This window comes from Populus alba, chromosome 7 (assembly GCF_005239225.2).
Source record: "Populus alba chromosome 7, ASM523922v2, whole genome shotgun sequence".
Classification (NCBI taxonomy): Eukaryota; Viridiplantae; Streptophyta; class Magnoliopsida; order Malpighiales; family Salicaceae; genus Populus; species Populus alba.
In genome coordinates this window covers 5094392-5106905 of record NC_133290.1, presented here as the reverse complement: position 1 = coordinate 5106905, position 12514 = coordinate 5094392, and the positions used below count along the sequence as shown (strand labels likewise).

General features: G+C 33.5%; 2 protein-coding genes across 4 annotated transcripts; one reads left to right on the top strand and one right to left on the bottom strand.

The window, feature by feature from the left end:
- The first annotated feature begins 332 nt into the window (after window positions 1-332).
- Window positions 333-3352, top strand: LOC118063199 (cysteine-rich receptor-like protein kinase 34). Its single transcript, XM_035077161.2, has 7 exons — window positions 333-1266; window positions 1369-1491; window positions 1637-1758; window positions 1908-2118; window positions 2275-2512; window positions 2609-2756; window positions 2842-3352. The coding sequence occupies exons 1-7, from the start codon at window positions 432-434 to the stop codon at window positions 3055-3057; spliced, it is 1893 nt and encodes a 630-aa protein (XP_034933052.1). The 5' UTR covers window positions 333-431; the 3' UTR covers window positions 3058-3352.
- Window positions 3353-5637: 2285 nt separating this feature from the next.
- LOC118063202 (nuclear pore complex protein NUP58) lies at window positions 5638-10132 on the bottom strand. Of its 3 annotated transcripts, none has more exons than XM_035077164.2 (6): window positions 9625-10132; window positions 8928-9042; window positions 7824-8312; window positions 6765-7314; window positions 6498-6538; window positions 5638-6217 (listed from the first exon to the last, which is right to left on the bottom strand). In XM_035077164.2, exons 1-6 carry the CDS (start codon window positions 9954-9956, stop codon window positions 6179-6181), a joined length of 1566 nt encoding a protein of 521 aa, XP_034933055.1. In that variant the 5' UTR covers window positions 9957-10132; the 3' UTR covers window positions 5638-6178. The 3 variants fall into 3 exon arrangements, with proteins under 3 accessions (XP_034933055.1, XP_034933057.1, XP_034933056.1); XM_035077166.2 differs by having other exon boundaries at window positions 6810-7314; XM_035077165.2 differs by having other exon boundaries at window positions 7824-8300; window positions 9625-10131.
- Between the last annotated feature and the right edge of the window lie 2382 nt (window positions 10133-12514).

Sequence of the window (12514 nt, the reverse complement as noted above, 5' to 3'; positions counted from 1 at the left end):
GTAGTATGGGACGAAAAAAAAGAAGAAGTTGCATGTGACTGATTTTTTTTTTTTTTTTTTTTTGTCACAGTCAATGTGTCTATGTCTTCCACGGAGTCTTTGAATAATTTTGTACCACAAGTAAAGACAATTAAGCAGTCAGGAACTGGGACCATAAGTAAAGTCGCCATTTCACACTGTGATACCGACCATTTCTCTAAGAAAATCCCACGATTTAACCTCAAAACTTCTTGATCTGTTCTTACGCGGAAAGTCAAAATATATAGTACTTTCCAATAGATGGCACCATCGAAATTGCTACCTCTTTTTTTGTCCTAAATTCGTTAACAAATTGGCCAATAGCCTCTTGGTATATAAAATACCATCTATGCAAGGGATTTCTTTCGCGAAGAAAGAAATTGTGAACAGAAGTTAATATTTCCTCTGTTGAAATGGGTTCTAAAACTGTCGTCTCTCTTCTTTTACATGTTATTATCGTAAGCATCACTCTTACCGATGCTCAATCCTGTTATAACACAGGAAACTTTACAGCTAATAGCACCTACGCAAAAAACCTAGACCTTGTTCTCCGTTCACTAGCTTCCAATGTCACAAACAATGGGGGTTCCTACAATACTACAATAGGTTTAGGCAATGACACAGTTTATGGTCTTGTGCTCTGTATGGCTTCCCCATCAGCTGAAAATTGTTCCAGCTGCGTCAATTATGCTATTCAAACTCTCATGGCGGGATGTCCAAACCAAAAAGAAGCAATTTCATGGGGAGGGAATCCACTTCCATGTATTGTACATTATGCGAATCGTTATTTTTTAGGAACACTTGAGCAATCTCCTCCTAGCATTCTATATAATACGGGTATCCTTGACGTAACTTCTAGACAGTTTGAACAATTTTGGAGTGGTTTGGGAGAAACGGTAAGAAACGCTTCCACGGGCTCATCCATGCTTATGCCAGCAGTTGAGACAGCAGACCTACCATCCAATCAAAAAGCTTATGTATTTATGCAGTGCACTCCTGATGTATCACCGAGTAATTGCAGTGTTTGCCTACAACAATCCGTAGATGACTATAAAAGTTGTTGCTACGGGTATCAAGGAGGTATTGTCATGAAACCAAACTGTGTTTTTCGGTGGGATTTGTATCCCTACTACAACTTATTTCCTCAACTAACGTCTCCACCTCCACCACCATCTCCATCTCCACCTCCACCATCTCCTCCATTTGTTATTAGTTCTCCTCCGCCAACCAATACCACAATCAGGAAAGGTAGGCTAACTTCTTTTTCTATACTGAAATTATTTCACTTGTTTCACGATTTCCAGTTTCAGCTTCTGTAATTTCTATCCTAAACATGGCTATGCTTGGCAGGGAAGGACAATACTGCTTCTCGGACAGTTATTGTTACCATCGTCCCTACAGCTATCTTCTTGGCACTTGTTATCCTTATTCTCACCATTTTCTGTTTTAGGAAGCCAAAGCAAGAGGTCAAAAGTAAGTTGTTGCTTATTGGTTCTTACATAGTAAACAGCTTGGGTTCATTAATACGAATCAAATTCACTAGATAATTTGTTTTTCTTCCAAACATCCTACAAATTAACTTTGGAAACTAAACATTAACAACTTGCTTTTTGTGAAGATTTCGATGAAATGAGTATCACAAAATGCTGGGAATTCAAATTCGCCACCATCAAACTTGCAACAAACGACTTCTCTGATGATAATAAGCTTGGACAAGGTGGTTTTGGTGCTGTTTACAAGGTACTTTATTATAACTAGTAGAAAATAAACGGTATCGATTTTTTTTATTTAAAAAAAAAATAAAAAAAGAACTTTGAAGGTTAATTCATATTTCAAATTGATGCACTTAATTTTCTCTGTTTCTTTTTCTCAATGGATATACGCTTCAGGGTATACTTGCAGACGGACAAGCTATAGCTGTAAAGAGATTATCAAGTAATTCTGGGCAAGGAGAAGCTGAATTTAAGAATGAGGTACGGCTACTAGCCAAACTTGATCACCGGAATCTTGTTAGGTTACTGGGGTTCTGCTTGGAAGGAACAGAAAAGCTTCTAATCTACGAGTTTGTGCCTAATTCAAGTCTCGATCAATTTATACATGGTAATCCTGAATTCCACATTATCTTGTAATTTTTTTTTCCTCATCATTTTTTTTTTATCAAGATCAATTCATGTTTGTAAGGGAATTATAAATAGTGTCAAATTCTATAGACAAGTTTTCCGAAGTTTCTGAAGCTCTCATTTTATGAACGCTTAGATCCAAACAAACGATTCATCCTGGATTGGGAGAAGCGCTACAAAATCATAGAAGGCATAGCTAGAGGGATTCTGTACCTGCATCAAGATTCTCAGCTCCGGATTATTCATCGTGATCTCAAGCCTAGCAACATTCTGTTAGATGGAAACATGAATGCTAAAATTTCAGATTTTGGAATGGCAAAGTTAATGAAAACTGATCAAAGTCATGATGCTGCATCGAGGGTCGCTGGAACCTTGTAAGTCTAATTTACAGCAATAATGGAAGAGGTGTAAATACTGAATGCTTATGATTCGCACCATTGCAACTAAGATCTGTTAATGTACCATTTCAGTGGCTATATTGCTCCAGAATATGCAAGGAAAAGACAGTTCTCGGTCAAGTCAGATGTGTTTAGTTTTGGAGTGCTAGTCTTGGAGATTGTGAGCGGTCAAAAACCTAGTTTCCGCGATGGAGATGACATAGAGCACCTTACGAGCCATGTAAGTACAACTACCTACAAATCAAACACATCATTGAAAGATTTACCCTTCAATATTGTGAATTCACTTCGGATAAATTTTGTAGGCATGGAGACGTTGGAGGGAAGGGACTGCTTTAGATCTTATAGATCCCATTTTGAGGAACGACTCAGCAGCTGCAATGATGAGATGCATCCACTTAGGGTTACTCTGCGTTCAAGAAAATGTAGCTGACAGGCCGACAATGGCTTCAGTTGTTCTGATGCTAAGCAGCTCTTCTTTTACTTTACATATACCTTCTAAACCAGCATTTTTTTATTAGCAGAAGAACAGATCAACCAGCTTCTTCGTTGATCAGCTATACTTCAAGGATGACGCAATCCCAGCTTAAGACTGTCCCACCATCGAAGAATGAGATTTCAATTACTGAGTTAGATCCTCGATAATTTCCTCATCATATAGCGAAAAAATGGGGTTTGTTATTATTAAGAAAATAATCCAGTAAGTATTCTTGGCTATTTCCTAATTTACAAAAGGAAGAAATCAAGGGAGAGAGCAATTCAAGACAATCACAAAATTATTTTAGTCATCTTAAAGAGGATGATGAAACATCTTGTATAATTTGTTCTATTCTATTTCATTATATATTTTGTTGTATGACAATATAATTTATACATAAGTTGAATAAAATATATATAATTAAATTATGGAATTGTGAAACTCTTTTATATTCTAAACTTCTACATTGTATTAGAGCAAGTTAATTATATCTTACTTTAAATATTAACTTTTTTTTCAGGCAGGTAACTTTATATCATCTATTCAATCACTTTAAAACACTGTGTTTTTAATTTTTTTTATTGTCTGCCTTCTATTTTATTTCATTGATTCATCAAATCTTGAATTGAATTATTGTTTCATCTTACTATTTGGAGTATTTACTCCTTGTTTATTGCTATGAAAACAAGTATTTACTCCTTTAAATCTCTATCATTTATGAAAACCAAAAATGTGCATTTTGTGGCATAACTTTTCTATTTGGAGTATTTACTCCTTGTTTATTGTTATATCCAAGAACAAAACATGAAATTTTGACTTGACTTTGAATTTGATTTACGGTTGTTCTTTATGAATTCAACTTGCCTCAATTGTTCTTTATGAATTCAACTTGCCTCAATTGATCACATTGTGACATCAGGTGAACTGGTTGATCGCTTATTCATTATTATTGTTGCTATCCAATTTTCACCCATGATTCATATCTAAAAATACTTTTAAAATATAAAACAAAGATTATCAATGTATTTATATATAAAACATGAATAAAATACTAAATAAATATAAATAAAACTATTAAATAATATAATATCATCGCTAAAATAATTTTACACGATATACTTGTAGTGTTTGATGGAGCAAGTGTTTTTATCATTCATCATATTAGGAAACCTTGTAACAAAGCAGCGAATATTGTGTCTTCATGCGTTGTTGAACATATATGTAACTTCATGATTTACATCTGTTGCTCGTTTGCTTAATGCCTGTGTTATCATGAGAGGGTAGCAGTACATGATGTGCGTGACCAACGTTGTACTCAAGGATGTTCTATTCGATTCGATTCATGGTAATGAAGATTTTCCTACTGTATTTTTGCATAAAACGCAAGCAGAACATGAATAAAAAAGTCTCTCTCCTTTTATTGTTAAATTTACAAGTTAACTTGTAAAATTATATGATTTTATAAGTTATTATATATTTGATGTGCAAAATCAAACTAAAAATGATAAAAATTGATAAACTCGATTCGATTTTACGAGTTTATTAAATTTGTAATAAGAACCAAGTCAGGTCCAATTTTGACCTTATAATATATGCTGACTAGTTTTGTAAGATTTGACATATCTTTCAATCCATACATTGGATAGAGCTCATATTTTATTGAGAAATATTAGACATGAAAATATATTATGATAAATTTTCAAGTCAAATGGAGTTCGAGAACATAATATTTTAAATTGTCAAAGTTAGTACACGAATCTTGTCAAGTATGTCAAACTCGACCTTCGTGTACTGTTTGGGATATATCTGAAGCTACTGGTGGAATTTTGTTATGATTAAAGCTGGGCTGGAAACTAAACATCTGAAGCTTTCCAACCATATATCATAGCCCAGTAATTTATCAAAATGAGAAAGAACGACATGTTTGAAATCAGGACTCAAATTCATCAAAATATATGCAAAAATTAAAAATTCAAGCTATATGGAAGAATTTTAAAATGAAAACTTTTTATTATTATTCTATTTTATTTATTTAATAAATTTTGAATAATTAATTTTAATTTGAATTTTTTCTAACACATTAAACATTGTTTAAGGGTTTACTACATTAAATTTATATTAGTTAATTATTAGTTTAGACTTATTAGCTTATAACCTGAAAAAAAAAAAAGATCCATTATGACTTATTGTGATAGAAACAACCAAGTTGTAACTAGGATCATGTATATTTTCTACCATTTAGTAATTTCTCTGTATTGAGAAGTTTTGTTATGAAACAATTTATCTCTCCATATCATTAATTTATTTATTCATGTTATCTATCTCTCTCTCATTTTATTTAGTTCACTCATTAATTATAATATTATTGACTCACTTTATTAAATTTTAATATAATTTAGTTTCATAGTTAGAATTATTAATATATAATTAGTTAAAAAAAAATTATATTTTACTATCCAAATTTATATTATATTTTTCTTCGTGTCTTGTGAAAATAACATTTCTGAGAACCTTGTTCTCTCCTATTCATAATCTGCCCTGAACTTTTGGTAAGAGGGAGACAATACACAGATGAACTGTTTGTACGAAAAAAATGAAGAGATCATCTTTTCAGCCGCACAAATAGTGTTTGGAGAAAACAGTGCTCCAAATAATAGAAATAAATACATGACTGTCCACCAATAAACAAATCAGGTGAAAACTACCAGTAAATGCGCATCAAGCTTGTTGGCAAACAAAATCCAGCGTATTGTTTTGACAACGTAGATATGACCAGCTACAAAAGGAGTTTATTTGACATGCTTGAATGATGCCTTGACATGTAACCGCCATTTTTTCACACTGATATATCCAAATACATCCTACCTAGAATTTATACAACGTTATAGGAAAATGGTGCAGCATCTTGTGTAGCATTAAGGACATACATGAATAGAACGGACAATGCTGCCTCCCATGCAAATATGAAAAGAAAAGAAATTTCTAAGACTCAGTAAGTAGGTGATTTGGAACACTCCTGAGCAAAAGCCGGGAGAAAGACAACATATAGAGCAGTGAAACATGTTCTTAAAATGAAATTTAAGGATCCTTGTTAAATTCAGGCAATCATCAGGGCAGCCAGCATACAAGTTGACATCAGATTTCATCATCCAATGCCATGGAGATTAGCGACGGACAGTTCGATATTTTGGTCTTGATGGTTTCTGTAAGACAGAAGCAAAGGAACGTGGAATTGAGATTTAGTAGATAGACAGTGGAAACATAGACATTAAGAGGGTGACATTAGACATTATGGCTTAAAAAATAACAATGACTGAGGGATTTTTAAATCCCATGTTTGTTGCTCTTGCAGCCATTCTAAAATAAGAACAATGTCTAAATGAGGATTGAGAACACAACATGGATATTGGTACCAAATTAACTGAATTTCTTCCATAATAATAATAATAATAATAAAGCTTCAAAAGGAAAAAATATACTCACAGATGTAGGTCCGAAGCTAGTGCCAGATCCTGCCACCGTACCTAGCAGGAAAATTAAAGATTGTTTTCAGAAACAACTCTTTAGTCACTGAAATTTAAACTCTTTCATTTATCTTGGCAATGATTTGCACATACTGTAGAAAAAATTAATGAAATAATAGAGGTTGCACAACTTTAAACTTCCTTCAAGTTATTAAGCACATTGTACGACAATCCACCTATGGATGTTTTAAGGACCCAGTTGAACACAAACTAGAAAAGAAGGCACCTGGAAGTGGTGTTGAAAATAGTGAACCTCCAGTAGAAATAGTACCGAAAGCTGGAGTGGTACTGCCAAACAAAGAGGGAGTTGAAGCAGAGCCAAGAGCTGGTGCTGATGAAGAAGCGCCAAAAGCTTGAGTAGCACTGCCAAATAAAGAGGGAGTTGCAGCTGACCCAAACAAAGTGGATACTGGCGCAGAGGTTGTCGGTGTTGCGAACAAAGAAGATGACATGGAGGAAGATGGCACAGAAGGTGTGTTAAAAAGTGAGAAAGCATTTCCTGAAGGTGCTGGTGCTGGTGCTGTTGCTGTGGATGTCTGGGGAGCAGTTGATGCTGAAGAAGTTGCCGAGCTTGCAAACAAACCAGCACCTTGTGTAGAAGGCTGTGAATTTGCAGGCAAATGCAAAGTTGGATGCGCCCTTTTAGCAGCAGCTTCTTTTCTTGCTCTTTCACGTCGATCAGCCTCAAGGAATGGATCATTCCCATCCCCTCGACGACGCTGGTCAACAAGATAGGCTGTTTTCATGGATTCAATGTACTGATGAATGCTCTCCACCTAAAGGACATTAAAAGAGACAATTAAAATATGTTCTAAACTTTAGCGCGCGCGCATGCTTCCACTTTTAAGGAAAGCCCACATGTATGTTGAATCAAATCTGAACCTTGACTGTGTGAGAATTCTTACACAGGCAATATAAGCAGCCTGTATCATCAATAAACTAGCATGGTATAGTTTTTATGTTCATGTATCATGGATTGAAATACTATAATACTTCACTCAGGAAAATATAATAAAAAGGGAGCATCCCAGATTTGTGAAAACTTTTAACTGAATTCGAATAAAAAAAATAAATCATAAGCCCAACTGTTGTCTGTCAGATAAGAATATATTTTCATGGGTCCATCCTTGTTAACATGGAAATGAGAGAATTCGAAGATCACATGTCCATCCGCCTAGAAATATACTATATGTAGAAAAATATGGACTGTCATAAGATATTCCAGCACAAGGCAATGACATATAACAAGATATTGAGGGTTGCAACCATATCTATCTTTATTTACCTTAGCAGCCACATGAACAAAAAAATCATGCACATTTGACATGACTTTTGGCAGAGACTGCAATAATGAGGATCCAGGGTGGGAAGAGTTCCTCTCAGAATCTAAGAGGAGCAGTTGCTCTAATTCTTCAATCCACTGGCTGCATTCACCCAAATACTTTTCAAATCTAGCAACTGTCTGCTGTAAAAAGGGAGATGGTTTCTTTGGAAGGCCACTGTAAAAATCAAACACTGGAACTATAGAGGAAGATGTTGGCTGACTAGTGGAACCAGGTATTCCTGTTGTTCCAGGAGGCTGGGATGGTGCTGTGGCATTTGAAGCACCACCTCCTGCATTAGAATGAAGGAATCTAGGATGTAGCATCATGAAAGAACGAACAGCCATCTCTGTGTTCCGTAACATGTCTTTAACATTAGTCATAAGTTCTTGTAAAAGAGCTTTCTGTCTCTCCATGGAAGTACTGATTCCCCCAAGTTCCTGCAAATATGCCTTAAAGTATTCATTATCATCCCATGAGCAAAACTAAAGATAAAGGAATTCGCAATATTAGTTACAAAAGGTGACTAACTAGCAAACATGACTGGATATAGGAAAATCTTTCATCCCTGAAGAAAAAAAAAATCTAGAAAATAAGGAGACTAAATCTATATCTTGTGGTCACGTATTATGCATTAGCAGCCTAAGACTTTATGTTCTCCCTGAATACTCCAACAATTAACACTTCCATAGATATTTCAATCCCAGACAGCACATTCAAGTTCATACAACACATCTGTTTAAAAGGATGCAACATACATGTCATAGAGAATCATCCGAGAGATGGACTGGACAAACCATTCTCTGCCACTAGCAGACTATAATTTCTAAATTACTAAACCTCATAAGTGGTTTGAGTTACATTAGGAAAATAGCAGGCTGTCAGGCATCAACCAGGTTTCTGCCCACATAACTCTAAGGAATCTACAAATCCCCATCAATGCGCAATCCAAATAACATCAGTACAGTAACTAAAAGAAAGATTTTTACACACACAAACAACGCCGTTCACTTATTTTGATGCACCAAACAACAATAATTGGCAGCACAAAAACAGATGTAAACAACCTGAATAATTTGGCTCGCGTCAAGCTCAAATCCTTCATTGGAAACTGAAGAGTCATAAAGGCGACTACACTGATCTAGCCTCTTACTCTCATCCCTATACTCCAATATCCGCTCCCTGCATAAAAAAATGCACCTAAGCGCCTCAAAAACCAAATATCACATAAAGTTTTACATTTCAACACAATCTCAACCATTTACCAAACAAGAAAAGAAATTCATTACCACTGGTTCAACCCAAAGAACCATCAAAATAATTCAACTGCATAATCCTCAATTTAACCCTTTGTGGGTCAGTATTGAAACATGAATCTTTTTGAAGGCCCAAATTCTGATATTGTTCAGCAACTAAACAAACCCCAACTCCCTTTATCGCTAATTATAGGATAACTAAACCAAACTGTCAAACCTTAAGCACTTCTTACCTCAACAAAACATTGAAATCAAAGAACTTCTACTTTCATCAAACCTAGCAAAGCATTATATATATATAGGCAACAGATTAAACAAAATAAACAGAACACATACTTCAAAAGGCCCTCCAATGTATGTATACTTTTTAGGCAATTATAAATCTTAGTAGCCAATAAAAACATATTTCAATGCTATTTATTTCATCTTTTCTTTTCTTTTTGTTGTCACATTTTCTCAGCAACCAAAAACCAAAACATAAAACTCAGAATTAACAAAGAAAACATACTCAATCTGAAGCAAAGTTTTCTGGGAATCTGGGTGAAGATCTTCCCATTTAGTACTATAACTTGCAGGAGCCTTGTCACTAGTAAAAAGATACAATTGCTGCTGTTGCTGCTGTTGAAATTGTTGTTGTTGCTGTTGCTGTTGCTGTTGCTGTTGCTGTTGCTGTTGCTGTTGCTGTTGCTGAAACTGCTGCTGCTGTTGCTGAAACTGCTGCTGTGGCTGTTGTTGTTGCTGCTGCTGTGGAAAAAGAGGGCTGCTTTGCTGAAAAGGCTGAGGCTGAGGCTGAAACAGAGATGGGGTTTGCTGTGGTGGAGTTGAAAAAGAAAATGCCATCTGGGTTTTTTATTTTGATGTCAAAGTTTGTCTTTGATTGTGATTTTGTTGTATTCTTGGTATAAGAAGGGTTTTTGGTGAAAAACCCTAATTTGAAAACCCTGGAGAGGGATATTGGGGGAAAGAAAATCGCGAGAAAGACCCGCCTCGGTGTCTGTTGATTGCTTGGGAAATTTATTTAAAAGGAGTGGTACAGTACCAGTGGGTATTCAGGGTATTTTTTAGAAAACATTTTCAGTAGTTTTCCGATCAGATTTTTGCTAATAAATATTTGGGATTTAAAGTGAGTCTACGTGTGGTGGTGGAGTTGAACTGTATTTTATTATAGTTATAATTTTAAAAATATTTAATTAATTAATATGTATTATATTTTTATATGGGTTTTATTGAAAATTCTCAATTGAAATTTTAATTAAAAAAATATAATTTATAATTTTTTAAAATTTTTTATTATGTTGAGAAAAAAATTATAATTTATAAAAAAAAAAATTAAGTGTTTTTTCAAACTGCAACTAATCATGTGTTTAATATTGTAGTGCAGAATATTTTTTTAATTAAAATGGTATTTTTTTTATTTTTAATATTAATATATTAAAATTATTTAATACAAATTAATTAATTAATTAATTAAAATAAAAATATTAGATTGGAATGTAAAAAAGATTAAGACCATTTTGGGCTTGTGCCTTAATATCTTGGGTTGTTGCAACATATACTTGCCCATGTCATAGGATATTTTTAGTTTTTTCTTTTACACAAAACTAATTAATTGGCTTGATTTGAATAAAAAAATTGGAGACTAGTTGCTGCATTTTGGCTAGATTTGAAGAAAATATTCGAGCTTGTGTGTGGTTCAAGGTTAAAATTTGGAGGTTGATAAATGTTAAAAGGGTTAGATATCAAAAGAAGAAAAGTTAAAGATGTACAAAAATTATTGTAAGTTTAAGTGTTGAAAATGTTTGATGAATGCTTTAAAAATATGTATAATGATGAAGTTTAATAAAGTTTAAAACAAAATTTAAATTAAAGTAAATGGTGGATCTAATGTTTTAAGGAAAAGAGAGCGAAAATAAATGAGAAATTAAAAATAAGAGATAAAAAGAAAGCATAAATCCCAAAATTGTCCCTTACAATTTATTACCCTACCGTTTCACGGTTAATATTTATTTTCAATCCTCAATATTTTGAAACTTCGCAATTAAACTTGATGTTAATTCTTGAAAATCCTCTTAATTATGACCTTACACTTTGATGTTTGGTTTTGCAATTCCTTAATTTTGTAATTAACTGACACTTCAAACTTTAATTCTTGCAATTTCACTCCTAATTAAATCAATTAGACCCTTGTAATTTCAGCACCCTTTCATCTTAATCCCTAGGCTTTTAATTCTTGCGATTAAATCAATTAACTTCTAAACTTTGATTTTCTTTAATTAAATCCCTAATTGCATTAATTAAGCCATACCAAAGTTAATTGGTTCTTGAACTGATTTTTATTCTAATTAAACCTTTGATTAAGCTAATTAGACATATCAAAAGTTCAATTAAGTTCCTAGACTTTCAAGTTTTATAGATTCACTCCGATCTTTAATATTTTTCTACAACTAAGCCCCAATCTTCAATGTTCTTCTATAGTCGGGCCTTTTATTAGTACAATTGAATTCCAAAACTTCTCCATTTTGTCCACTTTGGTCCTACAACTTTCAATTTGTGTAACCAAATCTAATTCAGTCTATTTTCTTTAGTATGGCCCCAAATTGTTTGTTCACCAGGTGTGACTCAAAAGCCTATTTGTTCATGACCCAATATATACATACATGTGTGTGTGCGCGCGCGAGCGCGCGTAAATTTTTGTAGGATTTTTAAATATTTCTTGAAAAAAATATTTTATATATAAAAAAATAAGAAATTTTTTTGGAGCCAAAATTTATTTGTGATAATTTTAACAATATTGTAACAGAAAACCTAAAAGAGCAAAGCGAGAAAAAAGATTGCTTTCAATGGCAAATGCATGAAGAAAATAATTAAACAAGGTTAACCCCAAAGAAGTAAACAAAGTTTGTATCCCTCCTGATTCAAACAAATCACAAGTAAGAATCCAAATGTAATAGAGAACTCAAACAAATTTGAGTCAAAAAGAAAATAGTTCAAGTTGGTTGTCACATGTATGCAGCGTCACAACAATCATCTTCTTGGATCGAGAATGGTTAGGAATGGAATGGGTGAAAAGGACAAGGAATTCTTGTCCTTTATCAGTAGAAAAAGAGAATGAGACTCATCATATAATATTTTGATCACTAAGAACCCTAACTAGTCCTAGAGTTTGAGAAAGGGAACTAATTGTGTAAATGAAAGATATTAACATCTCTAATACGTCTTACCTGAGGTAAGTTGTATTGTTTTTATGTCTGATATAAATTAAAGTATTGTCGTGTTTTCTAATCGTTGATCTATCTAAAGTTTAAGAAAAGTTCTCATCAGTAAGGATATTCTTCTCTTATCAGGTTAAGAACTTAATTGTTGTAATGCCAAAAAAAAAAAAAAACTATCTTTTTATT

Bases quoted from the DNA above. Each gene is read 5' to 3' on its own strand.
- LOC118063199 (XM_035077161.2), top strand. From the start codon at position 432: ATGGGTTCTAAAACTGTCGTCTCTCTTCTTTTACATGTTATTATCGTA. The intron at 1,492-1,636 runs GTAAGTTGTTGC...CTTTTTGTGAAG, and splicing joins GCCAAAGCAAGAGGTCAAAA to ATTTCGATGAAATGAGTATC. The intron at 2,757-2,841 runs GTAAGTACAACT...TAAATTTTGTAG, and splicing joins TAGAGCACCTTACGAGCCAT to GCATGGAGACGTTGGAGGGA.
- LOC118063202 (XM_035077164.2), bottom strand. From the start codon at position 9,956: ATGGCATTTTCTTTTTCAACTCCACCACAGCAAACCCCATCTCTGTTT. The intron at 6,539-6,764 runs GTGCCTTCTTTT...TTTTCCTGCTAG, and splicing joins ATTTTCAACACCACTTCCAG to GTACGGTGGCAGGATCTGGC. The intron at 6,218-6,497 runs GTGAGTATATTT...TCTGTCTTACAG, and splicing joins CTAGCTTCGGACCTACATCT to AAACCATCAAGACCAAAATA.